This window comes from Pteropus vampyrus, unplaced genomic scaffold (assembly GCF_000151845.1).
Source record: "Pteropus vampyrus isolate Shadow unplaced genomic scaffold, Pvam_2.0 Scaffold195, whole genome shotgun sequence".
In the NCBI taxonomy this organism is placed as follows: Eukaryota; Metazoa; Chordata; class Mammalia; order Chiroptera; family Pteropodidae; genus Pteropus; species Pteropus vampyrus.
In genome coordinates, this window is record NW_011888976.1 from 1,871,920 (window position 1) to 1,896,402 (window position 24,483).

Consider the following 24,483-nt stretch of genomic DNA (forward strand, 5'->3'; position numbering starts at 1 on the left):
TGTACTGTGTCTAAACCAGAATGAGCTCTCAAAGCATATCATGTAAGACTCTAGGTGAGGACGGAAAGCATGGTCCTCCCTTGGTAGAGCAGTAGCAGAAAAGTTTTCTTGGATTAAAAAATCCTTGGGTCCATAATTTCACATCAGCCTGGGCTCTTTAGATTAGTAGCATGTTTAATCTTGCAGAAACACCAGGCAATGATTTCCCCTCCCCCTTAAAAGTCAGTCCCTCGGCACCCAACTCAAAAGAACATATAGTTTCAGTATAAATAGCACTAAGTATGAGCATTGCAATTTGAAAAGAAAAAAATTTATAGAGTTTAACCTGGAATCAAAAACTTAGAGAAAGAAAAGAAAGTTCCTTTGGAGGGAAGAAAAAGGGCAGATGAGCATGTTATAAGAAGTCTCAGAAAACTAACTATTTGACATCCCTTGCCACCAGAGTTTCAGTCTCCCTGACGAGTCCACCTTGTTCAGAAATTAGTGTAAATTGCTGAGTGTGTATGAAAAGCTGGAGGGAACCATAAGCTCTCAGTTATAATCTAAGAGGCCCCACAGCCTTACACTGCAGGAGCTCATACTTAGTGCTTTTGGTGAGTTTCGGACTCTTCATGAAGCTAAACATTAGGGCCCCCATGTCTACTTTTCAAAATTTCTTTTAACAGCCTACTGTGATATTCTGCATATGATTTCTTGGTCCCATCTCAGAAACTTTTGTTTCTTGTTACAAAAATTCTTCTCTGGATTTACCTCCTTTATGATCTGTTCTCTGATTAGCTCCATTTCAATTTAATTTTCATTTCAACAACTATAGACCCTCTACCACATGCCAGCGTGCTAGAAGGACCTGAAACCACTGTGCTGAGCAAGATAGATATGGTCCCTATGTCCTTGTAGCTTGCTGTCGGGCACATTGAATGAGTCATTCTGAGCCAAATGAGTACTAGGGAAAGAGAGGTACTCAGCACTGTGGGGCCAAAAAGCAAGGGTTCCCCTAGCCTGGGGATCAAGGGCAGCCTTGAGTGAGAGGAATTAGACAGGAAGCTATCTGGTGGTCGATCTTGTCATGCCAAAGAACTAAATAATCACACAGTGATAAAAGTTGGTGAACCAGAGGCTGGTGCTTTTGTTCAACCCTCCATTGCCAAGGCTTTTGGTTCAGTCAGAATTGTGGGCACATGAGACTTGTGTTTGCTGAGCATGGTTTTGGATGTGAGATGGAAAGATTTAAACATAGCAGAAGCTCCCGTAACTTAGCTCTCTCTTAACCAAAGCACTCAGTAAACCTGCACCCCCTAACCTTTCTGTATTGTCGGATGCTTATGGCTGAAAGAACACTTTCAGCTAATGGACTGCTTTCTAGCATACACTAGCCAACTTCTGCTCCCACCAGAAGAGTTGGGCACGTGTTTGCCAGGAATCTATTTCTGCTGGTTGAACTTGCTCTGTAATTAAGGTCTTCTATACATATTATCCCCTTCCTTGCCTCCCCACAGCCCCAGGTCTTTTTCAATTAAACATCTCAAGCCATCTCCTTTCCTCCCATTCTCTACTGTTACAGCTAATTTTTTAAAAACTTAAATGTAGTCATGTCCCCTGGCTATGAAGATAACCAGTTTTCAATTGGAACTCTGAATACTAGATTGTAAATCAAGTCCCAAGAGCCAGAACACATCTCTTGGTGGGTGGCTTAGTTGGTAGCTTACTGGGAGTGTTGACTTGTATATTTTTCATTGTCTTCCTGGTGCACCTATACACATATAGTGGGCTGTCTAGCACATAATAGTTCATCAGTGCAGGATGGACAAATAAGCAGCTCCCCATGCCCATTTTGGATTCTGATGCTACAACCATTGGGCTAATTACCCATGGGTACCTCTGGCCCGAGGATCTGTGGTCAAAGCGTTTCCGAAGGAGGGAGCTCAGGTTCATTATTGAGCTTGCTGATAATTCTAACCCAAATTTCTGGAGTCCACTGCTAAAGATTCCAATTCAGTGGATCCAAAGTAGGGTTCGGGCATACGGATTTGATGAGTTCCTCAGCTGATTTCATTGCAGATGGTTCCTGGAATTATTGTTCCTGATTCCCCAGAAATCATGTTTCTATAAATGTACGAGTTTTCAAATCCCAGCAAGATGAAATGAATACTGCTATATTTCATTGTCATGTACACTTCCCCTACATTTTAACCTCTCTGGAATTGAGATGTATCTTGCAATTGATTACGTGTTATAATTTCATTAGCAACCTTATTTTCCTTTCTGATAGTACATAAGATAATAGCACATATTACAGTCTTTGGCATCTTAAGTTTGATGAAATATGGTATTTTGATTGCTGAGACTGTACTTGATTGAAGAGAAAAACTTCCACTATCCAAAGCTAGAATTTATACTTTTTTTTATTTCTAATTTCTCCATGCAATGGTTAGTATAAAAAAAAAAAAAACTGACATAACACATACATTAGCTATAGTCTAAGGAGGGTAAATAGTTTTAGAATATAAGAAATTTATTGAATTCTTGGTCAAAAAATACAAAATACTCTCAAACGAATGCAAACTATCCATAAAGTTCAAAAACCCTCAGTAGTGTACAGAAAATATTCTCAGGGCTGGCTTAAATTCTCTGAGGAAAATAAGCCTGTTAAGAGTAATCAGCTAAAATTAGAGAAAGTCAGGATTCTTATTGCAAAATCTAAGTGAAGACAGGTTTCTGATCACACATGCTATGCAGCCAGGACTAGTATGTATCAAAAAGACAGTAAATTGAATGCTTTGGTGTTTTTATTTCATCACTGAGTTTATATGTCTGCCCCTCAAAAACAAATGTGGTGGTACAAGTTGTCTTGAGAAAGACCAAGCTTTGAAACATTTTGTCCCCCTCTCCAATTTCTTCTTTGAATATTATCTTTCAATGAAACTTTCATTTTCACTGGTCTTTTGAAGTGCATTTTCATATCTGAAGCAGTTTAAAATTTTCTGTCCCCACCCCCACCCCACTTTGCTCCCATATTCTTCTTTATTCTCTTGTGCTTTTCATGTTTTATGAAATCTGTTATTAAGTTAAGGGTCAGGTTTGGACATCAGGGAAAGATTCTAGGCTTATCAATATTCCAAGATTTCTTGGCACTCAAGCTTCCTTCCCCCCCGCCCACCCCCATGCCTAAACTAACATTTGACATCAATCATTGATTAAGCTCCAAAGTGAAAATATCCTTGAGGTCAAAACTAACAGATTGTTCTGACTCCGATGCCATATTTCAGTTCTCTTTAATGAGGGGGTTCTCAACAGTGGAAATATTGGCATTTTGGACCTATTAATTATTTGTTGTAGAGAGCTGTCCTACGCATTATAGGATATTTACGAGCATCCTGGGCCTCTCTCTACCCATCAGATGCCACTAGCACCCTGTCCCAGTAACAATGAAAAATGTACCCAGACATTGCCAAATGTCACCTCAGGGGGCAAAATAACCCCCAGTTGAGAATCACTGTTCTAATGAACCAGAGACTAGGGAATGCCTCTGCCTTTGGTATATCAGGGCAAGATAGATATTCATTCTTTCTTTCTTTTTTTTTTTTTTACCAAATATAAAGTCTTGATTATTTTTGCATTATAGTTAACAATCCACAGGATTAGCTCAGTCCTGGGAGAAAGAGAACATTTCTATCACTTAACTGGTTTTTCAGACTTGTTTCAGAAAACAAAATCTTTAAGAGAATGCTTTAGACTATCTAGGGATATATTTTTACAGATCTAGCTTGGAGCCAGCGGACATATTCCCAGGCAGAGGGAGAGTAATAATATTGATATGATTTTAGATATTATCAGTGCTTCATTTGTGCCATTTTTTTTTTCCTGTCTGGCAGTAATCATAGTCTTAATCTTTCAGAATTCACTGCCAGCACTTCTCCAGGCTTTTAACTCCCCTATCCCATCAAGACTGAAGTTGCAAAGAGGAAAGGGTCCTTGGTCATTAATTGGGAATGTTGCCCAAATGGAAGTGGAGGGGAGAGGTGGTGATACTCATATGTGTCCAACATGTATCGACACAGCTGTGTTAGATTAGCAGGAGCAGAAGATATGGCTACAGATGCCAAGGAAGCAGATGGAGTTGCAAGTGTCAGAAGGCCAGGATTCCAAGGATTAGCTACTGTCACTTGAGCTCCTTCTGCAAATGCACACCTCCCTGTAGAGACTACAGTTGAAAGGCCATGTTTTAAAGTCAACCATGTTCCTCATGCAGGTGTATATTATACATTTTCCTGGCATAGAGGTTCAGCAGTGGGTGGAGAAGAAGAGGGGAGAAATGTAGCTAATTGATCACCTGATCTATAATAAACACTCATATGTATTTGATGAATTAATGAATGAACAAATGAATGAATGACACTTTAAGAAGAATAACACACTAACCCTGATGTTAAGTGTATTGTCGACAGGACAGAGTATTGTCCCGTTGGCTGAGAAGACTGCCACGACCACTCTAACTTCTAAAGTTTTAGCCTCATGCTGGGCCTGTTCTGCTCACAGTCATGGCAGTAAATTTGAGGAGTTGATTGATGGTCTTCCAGCCATGCTTGGTTGTCTGCTCGTCTAAAAGGAGCTAACAATCAGTGGTGGGCTTGTGTGTGGAGACCCATCACTCCACCAGTAGCACAAATGAGCCCCACTCAGCTCAAGCGAGAATGCAGGCCCGGCTCTTGGCACTGTTCCTGGAAACGCAGAACAGATTTCTTTATTCCAATCTCCAGGCTTCTGGCTAGCAAGGAACACTGCCCGGCTGTGAAGCGTTTTATAGGATTATAATGGGTAGTGCCGAAGGCAAGTTCTGAAAGGCACTTTGTGCTGTTGCTTTGAGTGAAACTGACTGTTAGGGCAGTGTTGTTCCTAAGCCCATAAACACACACACACAGGCAAGATGGGGAATGCTGGCCTCCTGGGGCTCACTCAGCTGGGCAGCACTGCAGTCCCTCACCTGTGACACCAGCCTCAGACGTGTGCTTGGGAACCCTCCTGTAGAGCAGCCTGCTTATGACAAAGTCTTTAGTCACAGACACTCCTGGTTGAAATTCTAGGCCGATTGCCCAAACCTAAAATCTGCTAATATGGTAGCAGTGCATCATACACTGGGAAGGTTCTAAAGTTGGGGCACAAGGTGGAAATTGCACGAGGACAAAAATATCCTTGAACATCCTTTAAGTGTCTCAAGAACCACATAAATGGTTTGTTTATACCCAAAATTGCCAGCTTCAGTTCACAGGCCTTATTGTATCAAAAATATATGAATATATGTTTTTATTCATGGTGAGGAGATGTTCATGCTATGAGAACCTCGTAAGCATCAGAACTCCCAAGGAAACTCCATATTCCCTTCTTTCCTTTCACACTCATTTTGGAGCTTATGCTTGTTTTGTTTTGTTTGTGGCACTATTTAAATTGTCTCTCGCCATTAGCTAGAACTCTCTCTCTCTCTCTCTCTCTCTCTCTCTCTCTCTCTGCCTAACATGCATAATGAAAAAGATATAAGTTTGCTGTACATATGTTGTGTGGCGATGTATATTGATTGATTTTTATGGTTCTTTTAAGGAGGAGCAAAAAATATTTTACAAGACTGTTTTAATAGTCAACCAATATGACTATTCTTTGCTCTGTGGTAGTTGAACTTAAACTTGAGGTTAAAGGCTCCTCCCTCCTCTAAGGTTTATCTATTACTGCACTGGACTTATGGTGTATCAGACTTCCTGCTTGGCCCTGAGTATCCTGCAGTGAGTAGTCCAGTCCTAGGGCTGTCATAGTCTGCTGGGGTCACTCTTCAACAAGTACTGGAAGTACACTTCCCAACTGAAAGACAAGGCCTGGTGAGTTCCACCAGGATCAAAACCCATCCCCAAAGGGGCTGTTGCTGGCCAGAGTCCTTTAGGTAGGATGGTGGGCCTGTGGGGACAACAAGAACCAAGAGAAGAAGAGCATGAGAAAGAGCTTGAGTTCATATCTTTGGCAGCCAGGGGAGCCCTAAGTGAGGCATGTCACTGCCTCCAGGTCCTGCTTTGGCTGCAGAATTAACCAGGGGCTTCTTTGGTTGCATGCTTTTGGAGTTGGGGTTCCCCTCATTTCCCACCAAGCTTGGCCAAACTTGGGGCGGGGCGGGGGGACCTGTGTAAACACCCCATCAGCACAGCTCAGGCTACAGGGACAAAGATGTGTCCGGGAATACAGGTAGAGAAAGTCAGTGGTCCTGAGGCACTCTTTCTCACCCCAAACCTCTTTTTTGACTACTTTCCTTCTACTACTTTAGAGTATATAATTGAGAAGAAAAACAGGTGCTCTCTTCAATCTCACTTAGAACCCACTGATTCAGAAGCCTCCTTCACACTTGTGGCAAGATTCTCCCTGCTTCTAGGGCAGTTTGTCTATACTAGTTGGGCAGGGAAGTGGATGAATTTAGTGCAAGGGTGTGGGTTTGGTACCTGAGATAAAAGAGTTGTGTATCATGAGGTATCCTGTCTGGAAAGTGGGAAGTGCTGAATTCTAGCCTCAACTGAAAGCAGAGAACACTAAAACAGGGACTAGATAGTTCTATTTCCATGACCTCCTGCACACTTAAGAAGTCAAAATGAAAGACATCATCTCCCCAGACCACCACCTGCTCTGGCCATGACTTTGATAAGGGGAGGTGGAGGGATTCAACAGTGCAGTCTACAAAATAGCTTTTGAGGTAATAATCATTTTAGTATCTTAAAATTTTATTTCTAATTTCCCAAGTAACACATGAATATATATTTCTTGTAAAAAAAATTAAGAACACTTGCTATAAACAGAAAGTCTCTTTTGTCTGCTACTTTTAATCCTTTAATGCCAGGTACTCTCTAGCACTGATTGCCTCCCCTCAGCCCCAAGGGAACTCATAGAGTTTGCTGTGGATTCTTCTGGATGGTTTTCAATGGTATTTACCTACATGTCTCTATAGAAAATATATGGTATTCTTTTGTAGATTTTTTTTTAACACAAATGGTATTATACTGTGCTTATTCTGTAATTATTTTTCAACTGAACTTAATACATTGATGATCTTTCCATTCCAGACCCATAGACCTAACTTATTTTTGACTGCTGCTGAGTGGTGTTCCACAGTAAGGAGAGTTTAAGTATTCCTATTGATGGACTTGAGTTACCAGTCTTGTTTTTTACTGTCCAGACAGGGCTACAGAGAATGATTTTGTAATTGCCTATTGGGCATTTACAATATGTTTTCTCCAGTAAGGCGAGGTAGAGTCAGGTCATTGCTACACAGCTTTATCTTGGCAGACCCTATCAGATTGCCTGGAGTGGCAGGCAACTTCTTCCCAGCCTCTTCATATTTAAAAACAGCTGCAGAGAAAGGCTCGAGGTGGTGGGAAAGTTTTGTGTCCCAGTCGTGGAGGTGGTTACAAGTGTTTACATTTGTCAACACTCAACTAACCATACACTTAAAATGGGCGCATTTTACACCATTCTATTCAAATGATGTTCTTTTTAAAAAAAAAAAAAAAAAGTGTGAGGATGAGGGGAGACTGGCAGAGAATAAAGACAGAATACCGCCTCTCTTAAGGTGAGCTTTTAAAACGCTTGCTTTTCTCTCAGGCTGTTTCCCTCATCCGCGCTTTTGTCCAGGCCTCTGCTTCTTCCACCCAGGGAGTGCCGGGGAGTTCGAGTGCAGTTGACACTGGGCTGGGCGGCCGTGCAACCGCGTACTCCTCGCCAGGTGCCCCTTGGCCACCGGCCCGCGGGAGGGAGAGGTCCTGCAGCGAGATAGTCCCTCGTCCCTCGTCCCTCGCCCCTCGCCACACTACAGTCCTAAGGCGTTTTCGCCGCCGGCCCCTGGGCGCTCCGGGGACGCGTCGGGGCGGGGCCGAGAGGGCGCCCCGCCCGCGGCTCCGCCCCCTTTCTGTCGGAGCACTGGAGTTGGGTTCCTCCAGGCTAGAAGCCGGCTGTCAGTCTCCGTGTCGCCGCCTCTGCCCGGCATCGTGGAGCTGGGGACCCCTTTCTCCTGGGAGTTCTGTGGTCGCATCGGGTCAGCGGTGACATCCCAAAGGGCAGGCCCGGCAGCCGCCATGGTGGCCAAGGATTACCCCTTCTACCTCACGGTCAAGAGGGCGAACTGCAGCCTGGAGGTACCCCCGGCCAGCAGTCCAGCCAAGGACGCCGAGGTAGGGACCTCCCCACCTGGACCTCTCTGGGTCGCCTATCTGTCTCCATTTCTTCCTCTCTCGGCTCCCTCCCTGTGTCACTGTCTCTGTGTTTCCATCTCTCACTTTATGTGTTCCTCTCTCTCCATCTCTCACACTATGTCTCCTTGTCTCCATCTCTCCCTGTCTCTTGCCTCCCTTCCCTACCCTATCTGTGAATCAAGCATGAGTTGCTTTCTCTGTCTCTCTTCCTCTTAGCCAGAGAGCAGCAGCCTCTTTCCCCCTGCCGCCCCCCTCCCCCTCCCTGCTTCGCGCCCGGCACGGCTCTCAGACTGTCAGTCTTCTGTCTAGACCCGACAGAGTGACTCTCCTACCATATCGGCTGGCCCAGTCATGGGGGAAGAGCTACCCTTTAAGCGCTGGTTTCCTCTTCCCTGGATTGGGGGAGTAGGGGGGTGGTTCTTAGGGACCCTTCAGAGATATCTCATCTGTCAGGCTTGGCCTTGCAGCAGTTTGGCAACAAAGACAGGACACCTCTGCTTCTCACCTGTGGCCAGTGGGGGTCATTCAGCTGGAGGTCTGGGGCTGATTGGTCACCTGAGTGTCTTCTACATGGATCTTGAAAATGAATTAAACTCCTCAGGGATGATTGGAACATTGGGAACATTTCTTTTTCTGGGAACTTTTCTGTGCCATCAGGGTGATGTGAGGGAGTCCTCCTGGTTGTGTTTAGTCTGCCTTTTCTCTTGTGTATTATATCTGGCAAAGAGCTCACTGGCCTTAAAGATTGGGTTCAGCTGGAAGAGAAAGCATCCCCCATTCTTTGGGGGTTTTAAGGAATACGGTTGCTCTCACTAGACTGCAGTTTTGCTGTTGTCAAGCTATAGTGGAACCCACAGGACCCAGCTCATCATTACTGCTCATGTGTGTATCTGGGAGATCTTCACCTTCCCCTCTAGGAGAATGTGTAGGCCGGTATGCATCCAGCCTTGTTGCAGCATTCTTGGGGGTTCTGCCCACTTGGCACCCTTGGGTCTGCTCAGCTGTGTGCACTTGGCTCACTGAATTATGTATATTTGGGAGGACAGCATCAAAGATTCATTGCCTCTGACAAGAGCTGCTCCAAGCTGACAACATTCCAAACAGTCTCAAGTTGTAATCAGCTTTCTGTTAGCTGAGCGCAGACTAACTTCTCACCCCCACCCCACACTCTAGCTCATTTGTAAATCTTCACAAAGAGTTTTTGTTACCAGCATCTGTGGAAGGGTTATGGCCCTAGTGATATTTGGATTCCTATTTAAGTTTTGACAGAATAGCACCTGCATAGAATTCAAGTTGTTCACGCTTAGAATGGATGTAATAATTTTTCAATGGGAACTTAATAATTTAGTGAATGTAAGAGCAGTGAAGCTAATACCTTTCAAACTCCTTTTGGAAGGAATCAAAATATAACCAAGTTTAATTAATAAATTGAATTGAGTCAAAGAATGTAAGACTAACTCTGGACTCTAGTCTCTTCTTCCTATCACTTAGTCCTATGTTTTTGAGTAGTTTAGCTAAAGGCTTAGGTAAGACATCTGCTTAGTCTTATTCTTAGAATATAAAGATATCTGTATATCACAACTGTGATGAAAGAAATGTATCATAAAATGTCGAATATTAATTTTCTTGGTGGTAGCTGGATCTGGATTACATAAATGTGACTTTTTTTTTTTTTTTTTTTAATGCAGATGTCCTGGTGTAGGAGTAAAGATGAGGGAGGTACAATTTCAGAAATAGTTGGTAAATATTTTTCAGGTGTCACCACTGAGGATTTTCAAAAAGTGTTTAAGTCAAGTACAAGTATCTCTTATGCTCTATACACCTTGAGGCAGAGTGTCCCCAGTACATTTCCTAGCTTCATTGATCTGGCATATCACTTCCTCATAATGGCGATAGGCAAAGTTGAAAAAAGAAACCTAAGTGAGCTTGGGGGCTGGTTTTCTGGTTTCATTTTCAATGCAAAAGACAGCTAACCTTGTAGGCCTCACTTCTCCATAAGCAGTTAACTAAAATATATTTTCTACCAGCAAGTGTCATCAGTATTTGTGTTTAAAAACAGCATACACTAGTTGGCCTTTTGAAAGACATGATTATATGCTTGTTTATAAACTAGTTATTGACTGTTAGTGCCTATGAAAATAATTTTTGAAGATTGATCATTTTCTCTGCAGAAGAAATATAGTCATAATAAAAAGAACTGGCCTATCCAAAGTCCTTTTTGACCTTCATAGGCAATTACAGCAGAGCACCTGTGCCCTTCAGACATATAATGGCTGTTCCTTCAGCATTTGCTATAAGGACAGTGGGCATAGCGCTGCATGGGCAAGTGCCTTCTAGTGTTTGTTTTTGTCATTGCAGGCGGAGTGCTAGGGAAGGCCACTTAGGGAAAGGCTCGAGGTTTAAGTGCTTTGTAATTTTTTTTATTTCAATGATAGTTTCCAGTGAAAGAAAAGATATTTTAAATTTTATTTTCTTTAAAATATCTATTTCAAACATTAAAAATATTCTATATAGATTAATATTAATATAATGCTGCTTCTTAATCTAATATGCCTTATGACATGAGTGTATGAACTGAGTTGCAAATATTTAATTTTAATACCCATAACCAACTAGATCCTTCCAGCTCTAATCATTGACCGTGAAATCTAAGGAGCTTAGTCCATCTCAGTCCATGTGAGTATTGTTAAGCTTATTTCTTCTGATCACTGATACAGCTTTTCCCAATTGATCTCTGTATTGTATTTATTGAGTGCTTACTTCCCATGCTAGGAGGGACTGGTTCTTCTAGGCATGTTAGGTGCTCTGAACACCTGATCGAGTCACTAAAAAGAAAGCTGTTAGCACTCACAAATTACACTAACTATAAGTTAAAAGTCACTACTTACCCATGGTGAGGTTTGATCTTAAAGAAGGCTTAGATGAGTGGAGATGTTGGCTAAGGACACTGGAGCCTGGTGAGAGGGTCTTAAGAGTTTGGGGTCCATTTCATTTTTAATGAAAATACAAAGATGCTTCTGTTATATTCTTTCTGAAACTATATCTGACAATCAGATGAACAGCTTACTTTTGATTTTAAGATTCACTCTCTCAGATGTTGGGTAGGATTAAGCCAGATTTAATTAATCATATTTGTAGCCATTGCCTTTGTCTTTTAAAAGTATATGTTCTGATTTTAGCTCAGCCAGTAGCCTTATGTGGCCCTTGGAATGACATGTACATAGCTATGACGGAGCTGTAGTCCTTCTCTAGGTACTACATCTAGTGTCTCACTTGAGATCCCAACCGTGATATAAGGTTAACATAAAGCACAAATTATTCTCCCCACTTTATAAATAAAGACACTGAGGGGAGGTGACTTGCAGAAAGCCACAGAGAAAATCAGCAGCTGAACCAAGATCCAATGACAGGTTTCCTGATGGATTTAATCCAGTGTTTAATACCAGTGTACCTTGTGGCATTTAAGGATGTTTATCTCTGAGAAGTGGGGGATGCAAAACTTAACAGACATGTAAAATGCTTTCAAATGTTTTATTTGAAATATATAATCTAGAGTACTTTATGTAACTAAGAAGGTACCTTTAAGTTTTAGCTCTAAAGAGCAAGGTGAACCCTATGCCTCTGCCATAATTTATGCCGCAGTCCACACATGTATTTGAAAATTGTATGCACCTGGGGCTGTATTCCTTGCATGCCAGCTAGAGCACTAAAAGGGTCACCTGGTTTTCAGTAATTTATACATTTCACGGAATCTGTATCATATAGTATCCAACTGACAGTATATATTACCAACTGCATGGAAATGGTTCTGAGGAGTTATTGCAGTTAGAATCCTAGGTTTCTTTTTCAAATGACTAAATAGACTCCATGAATCATGTGACCTCAGATCTTGCTGGATCAGAAGCCACACTGAGTTACCCAGGTAAAAGCCATCCCTTACTGATAGGATCTGGTTATGGTCATTCAGTCATGATTCCTAGGCTTGTTCAGATGGGCCTCCAGGATGCAAATGAACTAGGAATAGGTTTATTAGAGGAGAATATATTGACTTTACATGTATACATTTGAGGCTGTTCAGGGCATTGACTCTGGAATAAGACTGCCTGGGTCCCAATGCCATCTCTGCCACCTGCTCGTGGTGTGGCCATTGGACAAGCTGTTGTACTTCTCTAAGCCCCTATTTCCTCAGTGGTAAAATGGGAATGAAATAGTTCTACCTCCTGAGACCATAGTGGGGGTCTGAGATGATTCATGAACAGTGCTTAGTATACTGCTTAACACACAGTAAGTGCTCAATAGGTATCATCATTCAAGATCTCTGTATCTCAGAGAGATCCGTAAAACAATTTTAAGAAACATGACCACCACCCTAATTTTCTGATGGTGTTTTATGCACAGCAGTGCATCAGGAGCCTTACTGTAAGTCTTTTAATCATCCTCACAACAATTCTGTGAGGTTGGTAAAATTGCCCCATTTTGTAGAAGAAACTGAGGCTCAGAGCTGGATAATTGGCCTTTCCAGGATGGAGGAGCCAATACTCACACTCTAGTCTGACCGCGAAGTCTTTACTTTCCCAACCACATCACATTGCCTCTAAATGTTATGTGGTCTCCTCACCACATAACACACAAAGGATGAACCCTCCTACCGGAGCAAATTGCCTCATGGTCAAAGGCTCATTTTTTCCTGAGTGTCTGAATGGAAGACCTCACCATTAATCAATGCTTCTGGCAGCCCACTTCATAGAATGGCTACAACCTGACCCACAGGAGCGGGGTTTGCAAACCTCAGTTTGGAAGGCTTTCAGTAACTTCCATTTTGTATTTCTCAAGAGCAAGGAGCTGGTCTTTGGCAGAATTCCGCATGCTCAGCTCTGTGGAGGTGACATAATTAGTTTTGCAATTAGTCATTTTGCTAATCTACATTAACCACTAGCCTTCCAAGTAAACCAATAACTGGAAGGCCCTGACTGCCATCTAGATATTTGCAAATTGTCGTTTTCTCAAGACTCTCTGTGAGTGCCTATAAAATCCTGGACCCGTGCCACTGTTTTCATAACAACTGAATGAAAATAAATTACTGATCATATCCTAATTTTACAAAGCCCTGTGCACATGTAATAGTTATTAATGGTGTGTGTGTATCTAAAATAGCTACTTCATTTGTGATATATGCATGCAGTGGCCTTCCATAATTTGCCAGCGCTGGTAACAGGTACAAGTCACACACAAAATGAGGAAATTGCTGTGATTACATTGCCATTTTTTCTCATTGTGTTGGCTGATGGACTATCAGGAGTGAAGGATAGTGGTTTCTAATGCCTCCCAATTTTTATGAATTGATACCACTTATTAGCTTAGAAGAAGCTGTGTCACAAATAAATCAAGAAAGGCTTCTGAACCTTTGGCTGGAAAAGGAGTGAGTCTTTTTAAGTCTAGAAACAGTTGTGCCTGGAACTTCTGCGTTTGGGCCATTGTGGTTTTTTGCAAGAGAGCAGCCCAATTATTAGTAAATTTCAATTAATTGAAGCTGAATCAGAAACCTTATGGTAAATTCACCGGACGTTTTTTTCTTTCTGGCTCTTGACATGAGGAAAGGAGCAACAAAACAGGCTTTTTTCCGGGGATTTAAGAAACAAACAAACCTCCAGGAAATGACCCAGGGTCATTGCATTAGAGAACCTCAGAATGGAAAAGGCCTGTTGAGAACATGGAGCCCAGTTTTTATCCGCTGCTGGATCCATTCAATTTCTGCTTAAATACCTGTAGGGACAGAGAGCACATTACCTTTCAAGGCTGTCGTTGCTTAGTGTGGATCATGAGAAAATCCTTTCTTAGTTTTACTGTTGCTTTCTGGAGCTCAATATTATACAGTAATACTTTCTTGTGTGTTATCCCCTTAAATATTTGAAAACTATTTTTTCTCTCTCCCATCTACTCCTACTCTGTGTACACACACACACACACACACACACACACACACACACACACACACACACTTCCCTTAGGTGCTTGTCTTCTCCTGGCTAGACTCCTGGTTCCTCTTACATTTCCAGATGGAACATACTGTCCAAACTCTTTCTTTTCCTTGCTTGTTTCTACTGGACATCTTGATGTGCCTGGAAATCTTGAGTATTGATCAGCCCAAAGACACTGTATGATGCGGTATCAACAAACGAGGTTACTTTTATGCTTAATGTGCTTCTTTAGACAAGAAAAATAGACTAATACATTGAAAAAGATTTTTGAAATAGAAATGACAGACTTAAGCTTAATATCTTTGTCATATAAAGAATTTATACAAATGTAAAAGAATGTCCAAGATATCCATTGAAAAATGGGCAGTTCACACACAGGGAGCTATCAAAGTAAACTTTATTTAACATGTTCACTCTAATAGAAATTATAGAAATGAAAAAAGTAATAATTAGGTCCTATTTCATACTTAATTGGTGTCACAGATATTTTAAAGACATGATAAAATCCAGTGCTGGAGATGTTGAAGGGAAATAACACACTTCTGTGTAGAACGAGGGAAATTGTCAGTGCATATTAAAAGAAAAAAAAGTTTCAAATCTTTGGACCCAGTATTCCAGCTTTTTGGTGGGGGAGGGAGTGTTTGTCCAGAGTTGTTCATAATGACATTATTTGCAATGATCTTCAAGTTTTATGTTTGTGCATTTTATAGGTTTCAAAGCATTTTTATATTCTTTGCCTCGAGCATAATTATCCTCATTTTAAAGATGAGGCTACTAAGAGTAAGAGTGGTTCAGTGATTTTTTCCCAGGATCACATAGTTGGGAATGGCAGAGCTGAAGCCTGAAGTCCAATTGTATGATTCCATCCTAACATCCTTTCCTACTTATTTAACATCCAGAAAAACCAAGAGCCTTTCTGACCTATAATGAAGGAATGGCCCATGTACCATGGCCTCTGGCAAAAGAGGCAGTGGCATCATCTGAACTATTACACACTAGCAAACAACTATCATAGCGTTCCTGAAAAAAAAAAAGAGGGAAAAAGTTGAGCATAATTATGTACATGATGTAATCAATTTAAATATATATACACACACACACACACACACACACACACACACACATACATGAACATGGTATGTAGAGAAGTGGGGGAAGGGATGTTTCAATCAGAGTACCCCCCTCCTTTTATCATCATGCTCACTAAATTCATGGAAATTCCATCAGTGTTCAAATAGCAGTCAGATATTTTCACACACATTATCTCCTTTTAACCTTGTACCAGCTGAGGGAGCTGAGCAGGGCAAGGACTGTCCTCTTGGTTCTCAATTGAAGAAAGAGATTCAGAGAGGTTAGGAGGCAGGGCCAAAATACTGGTCTCTCCTTGCCTAGCCTTGACCTCTTGGAACGCCACAGTGTTGGCTTAAGCCAGTCATGTTCCTGAGAGAGGTCAGTTGCAAACAGCACTATTTTGGGGGTATTCAAAGTGAATCCCATTAAATTTAGCCAAAACACTGCAGGCAGTGACCTGGCCAGGGGCCAGTGGACTGGTGGGCCCTTCCCTTGGCTTGTACTCCAACAGATCCAAGTGTAAGAAGGTCTTACTTTACGTTTGATATGAAATCCCTGTTAGAGTAATCAAAAAGCCTACAAAGAATGGATAGACACAAACTTCTTTCCATGTCGATGACATCCCTTAAAATGACATTTTTCTGAGCTCTGCAGATCTAATTTACAGCAGAGATGATAATTAAATGGTAAGGAGAAATGGAGCTTTTCCCTGAGGGTACTGTTTCTGTAGATATCACTAGAAGTTGGCAACCTGACTGAATTAAATAAAACTGAGAGCCTATGTCAGTACCTTGACAAAATATAGTTAAATGTTTAGCAAGTACCACAAATTGAGGAAAAAGCCACAGAAAGGAAAAGAGAACCAGCCAGTGGGTGGAAAGAGATAGAGGTGGGCTTGATGTCCAATGGGGCTAAGTGAGAAGGCAACCCTTTCTGTGTTTTTTGGCCGCCTACACAAGGTCATTGCCAGCTCCCTTCTCAAGTGTGTTATCTTATATTGAAATGCTAACATTTCATAATCCCCACTTGACGCAGGCATGTCAAGAACGACCCCAGGCAAATACAGAGAGGATAATTGAAAGTCACTGGTGAAGACTTAGTTTTTACTTCCCACAGCTTGGGGAGGACTGTGGGTGGCTCATCAATATCCTGTTAGGTTTTGGTAGTCTTGGTTCATTTTCACACACCTCCTCAGCCATCTTCTTTGCTGGTTGGTGAGTGCCTTGGGTGCTTCTGGGTGTGGGTTTGCAGGAACTGCTGTGATGAAGGAAATAGACTGTTTGAAGAGCAAAAAATTGATGGTAACTTAAGTGTCAACCACAGACATGTGGTGAAGAGTCAACTCCTGCCTCAGCTATTTGATAGTGCCTTACCAGAGAGCTTTAAAGGAGAGAGCATCTTAAAGGACACCTGGTTTTCTCTGGGTAGTCTGAAAGCTTTATGCTCAGGCCTTTAGAGTCTAGGAGAGTAAGGTTTGCTCTGGTTCAACATCAAGGAATGATGGGAGCTCACTTTGGAGGACTCCTAAATGCTCGCCTGAATTTCTTTAGCAGCATTTATTTCTGAGCTGGTTCCTACAAGAGTTTCCCTACTAGCTGGGGACAAGGCACAAGTAGGCCCAGCTTCTTGTAACCTAAGAGTCTTTGTTTCTGGAATGAATGGACTGGACTAGATCATTATTTTCCAGAAGGTGGGTTTCATACCACTGTGTTAGCTCAAATGATACAGGACAAAGTGATACAGAGACAAGACACAATAAATTCGAAATACTTCCCCTTTCTAATTCTCTACCAATCCTTCTGATTATGGCCAGGAGAAGAATCTTAGTTTGTATCTACTGTGTCTTTAACACCTCTATCGCTTGCTAATTTCCTCTTTTAACAAAGTGCAGACTTCAGGCTCTGAAGCTTCAAGCAGGCATGAGAAACAAGAATTTAACAATACGGTTCACTTTTTAAAGTTAATTTCTGATTATGGCGGGTGATAGTGATTTTCTGTTTAAGACAGTAATGTTTGTACAATAAGTTGATTTATTTAAAAAATGAGTAATTTTTTTAAAAATAATTCATTCATTTATTAATTTTATGGTGACATTGGTTAACAAAATCCACTAAGTTTTAGCTGTACATTGAAACAGTAAGGCATATTTATGTTTACACTGTGTGTTCCTCCCACAGGTAGATGTCTTTCTGTCACCACATATTTGACCCTCTTTATCCCCACTACATTCTGGTAAAAAATGAGTTATTTAAGAAAACATTAAGTACATAGTAGCTCAGGCGATATATACATAACACAAAAAAAAATTGTCATGAAGGTATCTAGAATTTAAAAACAGTGCATTAGGTGTGTTCTGAGGCCATTCTAAAATTAGAACTCTGCAACAATATCAGGCACTGCCACTTACAGACTAAACTTGAACTTTGAGCATAGGACCCAAGATCAGGCACTGCCACTTACAGACTAAACTTGAACTTTGAGCATAGGACCCAGATTTCAGATATTAAAGATTTTTAAGTAGATTAAAAATTGGCCTTAATGTATCATAGAAAATTAATCTGGACTAGATGTTAGCTAATTAAAAAAATAAAACTGGATTTCTGTTCTAAAACCAAAAATCTTTTCAAAGCTTCAAAGAAAGTGCCAAAGTTCCAGCTGAAATCATTGAAGACATCTTCTTCCTTTTCCCCTTTACCCTAAAGGAAGGATTGAGCAAGACTGCATTTTAATTTGGGGCAGCCATTGCATGTAATGGATAGGAACTTGGACTTGAGGGTCCCACTAAGCTGAGTTTGAATCTCAGCTTGGCTACTTGTGAGCCAAGAGGTCTTAGACCAGTGACTCATCATCTAAACCTCAGTGTCTTCATCTGTAAAATAACTTCCAGGGGAACTGGTTGTGGAGATGAAATGGCATGCAGAGGACTTCCACAGAGCAAGTGCTCCAAAGCTCCATTAGCTGCAGCAGCATCTATTTTGCATGTATATCAGCTGAGTGCAAACTGTGGATGATCATCCCTATCAAGTGGTCTGCTCGGAGGTCACTCTTTCCTTTTAGGAAAGTGACTCACCCAGTTTCCCAAGGATTCAGGTTGGCGCCAGGCATTATTTTTTTAAAAAGCAAAAGATGTTCCAAGCACAATGGCATGTTTCACATTCACTCCTGCCTGGTAGGACAAAAAAAAAAAAAAAAATCTAGTGTGGTTTTCTAGTGTTCCCATAATAACTTTCACACAAGGGGTGGGGTGTGGGCTCTCAGTAGAGAGGCACCCTGGTCACAGGAGATAAGGAGCATGTCACCTGTCCTCAAGGCCAGCTCCCACCTGACATGCTTCATCCAGACATCTTAACCAAGCTCCCACAGAGGATTCAGACCCAGGAAAAGTGAGGAGAATTATGTCGCTTTGAGAGTTCTTCATACCTTATTCATTAGCACAACATTTTAATTATAAATAGATTTTTGTTAGAAATGTAAACTCCACAGCATGATGGGTTTGAGTTGGTGAAGACTTAGACAACTAAAAATGACCCCTAGTGTTCTTTGATTGTCAGTAAGTATTTATTGAGACCAGACTTTAGCTAACATTTCCCCCCTGGGTTTAAAAAAGAAGAGAAAGGCACGCAAGAAACTTTTGCTTGGGTTTGACCAAGTCATTCACAACCCTAACGTATAGGCAGTGATTGTCAATCAGTGGAGAGTGAGGTGGGGAAGCAGGCAATCTCACTGAGGAGTTTGGCAGGCTGGGAGGGGGTCAGTACTGGGAATTGGTCATCCAGTGAGTCCCTGTTACCAGATAGTAACACACCGTTCTTGAGGTATGCCCTTAACGGAGAGCACCGATTGCTGGGGATGCATGAGCAGGGCACCTGCGCACCTGCCTGGGCTCTCTAAGATGCTAGGGGAGGAGACATGAGGGGCTGAGATTCCAGAGTGACAGGGCTTGAATGTTGAAAGAACAGCTGCTATTTTTCTACTCCCTTCCTCAGTCTCCATTACCCTTCTGCCTCTGCAGTCCTTGTTCCTTCAGGGCTCTCACCTAGTTTAGGAAATGAGCAGCGCTGTGGCTGAGAACCGAGGGCTTACTGAGTGGCGTCCTTGGACTTAATCCTGGCTCTGCCCCTTACTACTGGCTGTGTGAACTTAGGCAAAGTTCTTAACCCCGCTGAGCCTCAATTGCCTGCTTTGTGAAATGGGTATATTAATAGTACTAACTTAAGAGAAGTCAGGGAAAACATGCTCAGAAAGCACCTTGCCATGGTCTGGCATGAAATCACCCTCAGTATTATTGCTATTATGTTATTTATGTTATAAAAGGAAGTTGAGTATCCTGGGAAGCCGGTGTGGGGGTGGTGGAGAAGGCTTTCAACTCAGGTAATTTTGAATTTCAGCTCTGCCAATTAATTACTGGGTATAACTTGGGGCAAGTCACTTTACTTCTCTGAACACCTGCTTCCTCTTCTATAAAACAAGGTAATGGAAGTTGCTATACAATATAGGTGAGTGAGTGTGTTTGTGTGTGTCTGTGCCTGCTTGTGCATGCACGTGCGAGCACCCAGTATGGGATGACTCTGTGGCTTTCGGTGCCTCTTCTTCCCCACCCAGTGGTCCCCATTATCTATATAGCACTTCTCTACTTGACAGCCGGAGTCAAGAGAAGTCACACCTGAGTCAGATGTGGAATGACTTCTCTGTTTCTAGAGAATTGCTAGAATCTGAGTAGGTAGGGATCCTGGCAGCGTGTAATTTATTTAATAGCAATTCGGGAGGCTTTGCAGGCTCAGGAAACCTCTGGTACCCACTGTACAGCCCTGCTTTGTAAATTCAGGAGCAGCCCAGAGCCTGATTCCCAAATGGTGAAGCCAGAGGAAGCGCTTGCTGGTAAATGAGCCTTTTCCTCCATCCCTGGAGATACTTGGGGAACCTTTCTCAGGGAGATTTTTGCCATGGTAGACCCCCTGTAGTCTCCTAAAGGAACCCTCCCCTCTGTAGATATCCTGTGCTAGAAAAGTCATGGGAATTTTGCCCCTTTCTGCCACAGCAGTACTTTGCCTCAGGAATAAATAACATTTTTTTCATTTACCACAAAACTGCCTTTGTCTTTTCTCTAACTTTTATTGGCACCGCTTAGCACTGACTCTCCAATGGCTAAATCAACATTTAAAAAAGAAACCAAACAGTCAAATCACAAGTTTGTATTTACTTCTTGTAAGTCAACTGCCATTGTCTATTCATTTTCCTTCTTATGTCTTTGTAAATGAAATGAGCTGCAAGTGACACCAGGAGCAGAGCTAGGTCTCTGAGGCCTGCCTCCTTTGTTGTGTGTGTGATACATTCTTTTTTGAATTCACAGGCTTCTGAGTTTTAATAGACTGTAGATAATGATACATCTGGTTGCATATTAATTGCTGAGAGTTAGAAATAACACATAATCACTGTTTCAAGGTTACAGATGTACATCACTGAGAGCCAGTGTTACAAGCCTTTGGAAAAATCCATTCTTAGTGGCCATTTTTTAATCCCTGTGATTAAAAATGTGCTACAGAATGAAAAATGTCTCAGATAAAGTTAGTCTTGTGTTCTGCATGTTTGTGTGCATGCACACGCATACACGCACACCTCTCGAAGAATAATATTTTGAAGCTATTCATCTGATCAGTTGGGTTGTGTGGGGGCAACAGAAATCCCCTATGAATTCACTATAGATTGCCTACCTCACAGTTTCCTGAACAGCATGCTTTGTACCTTATTTTTCTACATGCCATTGCTCAGTGGGTGGTAAGATGTCAGTTGAAAACCCAAAACAGGAAAGTTTAAAAAAAAATTGTATTTCATTCCCAATTCAATCAGTCCCTTGTGGCTGTGACTGTGACTGGTAGCTTTTTCCATTTTGAATAATCAGATATCAGAGTATTCTGTTCTCAGTTGAGAGCAGACTGTTCTAAGACACCCGAGTGTGGTGTTCCTGGTTCTAAGTGCAGGCATGTGCTTGCTGAGGATGCACATGGACCAAATAATTTGAAGGGATAAATTTTGCTAGGAGAGACAGCTGGGTGCTACCAGGGAGCACCACAAATGTATTTTCTTTCTGGAGGTCACATCTCTGCAAGGTATGTCTGCTGAGAAGCATCATTCTCAAAAACAGAAGCTGACTAGGCAGCATGAGAAAGGGATCCACGTTTTCCTCTTGCAAACCCAGTGCCCTTGGTCAGACATCCCTATAGGTTTTACCCAGCAGCTGAATGTGTGTTCCTTGGTCCAGCTTAGTTCTCAGTCACATGGGAGAACTGGCTGTCAGCTTTGCTTGCCTGGGATGTATTTGATCATCTCAGATCAGCTGGAATAGTCTGTCTTTCCTTTGGGACATTGAGGTCAAGATCTGGGCATCCTTTTTCATCTCTGTACTTCTTTTTCCTCTTCTCGGAAGTTAAGATAATGCTGAGCTTCAAGGGATGACAGGTGGATGAGAGAGAGGACATGTCAGTGGATCTGTGTGGTCTTTCTGGAAGCCAACGGTAACAAGTTATTTTGGGGAGAAATTCCACCTTGAACATCTGACATGGGTTCAATGCCTATCACTGAGTCAATCAGTATCATTAAGTTTCTATCATTGCCTAATCTCAGATAGTAGTAGGATCTGGAAAGATTGGAGACTGGCTTTTCTAGCCTGTAATTCAGCAATGTGGGTGGAGTGGGAGGGGTTGGAAACAGACCTCAAGACCTACCTACTTGGGTTCCCTTCCTCCCACTCAGCTGTTATCTTGGAATTTTAAGGCTGAAGTTTTCTTCTTCTCTGGACCTGGCCTTGGATCCTGCCAAACTACTCCCAGTTTTGCTCTGTCTAGCCAGAGCTTGACTAAACAGATGATAAAGGTGCAGGAAGAAAGGGAAGGCAGGAATGCGGAGTCAAAATACTGTTGTCGTGGCCACCAGAGGCCTGGGTGGTCAGAGCATGTCATTGGTGGGCTCGTGGCAGGTGATGTGGAGCTCCAGCTTTGTCACTGGGAGGCCCAGGAAAAATCAGTGCTGCAGGGAAAGGACAGGGCCAGGAAAGCAGGCTGGGGGCAACTTATGGGGCAGGCTCGTACCGAGCACATTACGGACATGATCGCGTGTCATTTTCTCAACAACACTGTGAGGGAGTAGAAAAGTCACCCCTATTCACAGGGGAGGAGACCAAACCCATGGAGGTTGCATTGTTGGCCCAAAGTCATAGCGTATTCAGGTCACAGGGTATTGTACTCTGACCAGAAAGGTTGGCTCATATTTTATCCTTAGATCCTTTGCAAAGAATTGATGTATTCTATGAGCCAGAGTGATAAGAATTCTGTCACTTGCTGCAGAGGCTTTTTGGCTTATTCCTAAGCTCTGGGGAAGCCTCAGCAAATGTTCTTAAAATGCCCTTGAGTTCTGTACATACCAGTATCCTAACACTGAGCAGGGGTGGAATCCTCAGTGGCATTGTTCCTCCCCTCCCCCCCTCCAACCCAAGGGGAAGCTAGGGAATCCCTATTACCGACATAAACAAATACAGAATTTATATCTTACCCAAGGGTTTCCAAGAAGTTAGTAGGAAATGACTGACTGTGAAACCTCAGAACCACAGAAGCTTTTCTTTGGGCCCTGTGGCTGTGATTAGGCCACCATTACTACCTCCAGGTGACTTACTGGCATCCTCCAACCAAGAATGGGCAGCTTTGGTCCCATTTTCCAGACCTGAGGATAGTTACGGCATGATGGACACATCACTTCTGTGGGATTCTTGCCAAAAGTACATAACTATAATCTAATCATGAGAGAACATCTCTGGGCCCAAGGCTGGCCTTCCTGTAAGGACCACAGAGGTACTACTCTGCTGGCAGCCCTCACACTTTTTTAGGTCAGACTCTTGAAATGCTTCAACCCTGGTCATCTGGCCCTTTCTGCCTCGACAGAGTGAGAGCTTTGCTTGACTTAAGGGAGATGTGGAGCGAGGGACTGCAGAGAGAGAGCTAAGTATTTGGCTTCCTCTTTCTCTGAAGATCTGTAGTGCCATGTCTGGCACTACAAATGAGTTTCAGGCAGTGGGCTGGCATTTGCTAAAAGGAACTTATTGGGGTGTGGGTGTGTATTTCTCCTTCTGCCCAAGGTTAAGTAATAGTAACATCCTGTGTGAGAGAACTTGAATGTGGTTTTCTACTAAACTCCAATATTTTAGGGCTATTTATTAGATATGTTTAATCTTGGGCCAATTTAACCAGTAGCAGACTAATAAAATAACAAATTTGGGCTTGCTTCCAGGACAAATGTTGACTTACCCTTACAATGTTGACTGAAACGAATAACTCTGAAAGTAATTGAGGAGTGAAATCTTAGCCAAAAATACAGTGTCTGAAACAGTGGTTCTGTTTTATTTTACTGGCACTGTTAAAAGAGATTATGCTCCGTAAGCTAGTCAGTGGCTGCTGCTGCTGCTGCTGCTGTTTCGGGTCTCGGAGAGTCCTGTATTTTACTGAATTATTTCCCAAGATTCATTTTCTTTTTCAGCCTGTAAACCATCATTCAGCAAAAGTGAATTTCCCCATGGCAGACAAGTAGGACAGGTTATGTTTCCAATGTGGGGTAAAAATTCAGTGATAAGAAGAAGAATAAAGATAATAACTTGCTTGAGGTCTTCGCTCAGAAACAAAATGGTATACCATTAACATTAGCCTTCTCAAAGTTCATAGTAAAATTAATTGCTTCTCCAGGGTATACTGGATGAAATCCATCTAGCTCGCTCCAAACCCCACCCCACTTTCCTTCATTTTGTCATTCAGTATATACAAACATTACAGAGCTATAATATTTTGCTAGCATGCGTTTTTGGACTCGAAGGAAACAGGGAAGGCCTGGAGGAAATGAAGCTAGAATGACCACAGAAATTATCGTAAAGCGATTTCTTTCAATACTCATTTTTTTATTTGCATGATATGGGAAGCTGTGTTTGGAGCAGGGACCAAGCAGGCTTTCAGAGGCTCGTGCCTGCTTTGTCTGAACTCAGTCAACAGTTTCCCTGATGCCTCTCCCTTAAGCAAGATCCCCTCCTAAAAACAGGCTGACTTTGACCAGATGCTATATAAGCTGACTAGACTTTGGGTGCTATATGACTGGCTCAGGCAAAGACAGACTGGTATACAGGAAGTAAATGTAATCTCTTCGACCTTAATGTATTCAGTTTTATGACCCTGAGAGTTGATGGTTTG

General features: G+C 42.2%; 1 protein-coding gene across 2 annotated transcripts in view; it reads left to right on the forward strand.

Moving 5' to 3' along the window:
* The window catches only part of ARHGEF3 (Rho guanine nucleotide exchange factor 3), a 252,585-nt gene that overhangs the window by 180,461 nt on the left and 47,641 nt on the right, over window positions 1-24,483 (forward strand). Inside the window, exon 1 of one of the 2 annotated variants that reach the window (XM_011371799.2) lies at window positions 7,948-8,192. The exons of the other annotated variant lie outside the window; for it this stretch is intronic. Within the exon in view, the coding sequence (XP_011370101.1) occupies window positions 8,097-8,192 (96 nt within the window). The 5' untranslated portion in view covers window positions 7,948-8,096. Of the gene's footprint in view, window positions 1-7,947; window positions 8,193-24,483 lie in introns of those variants that run through there. 2 annotated transcript variants of the gene reach the window in all.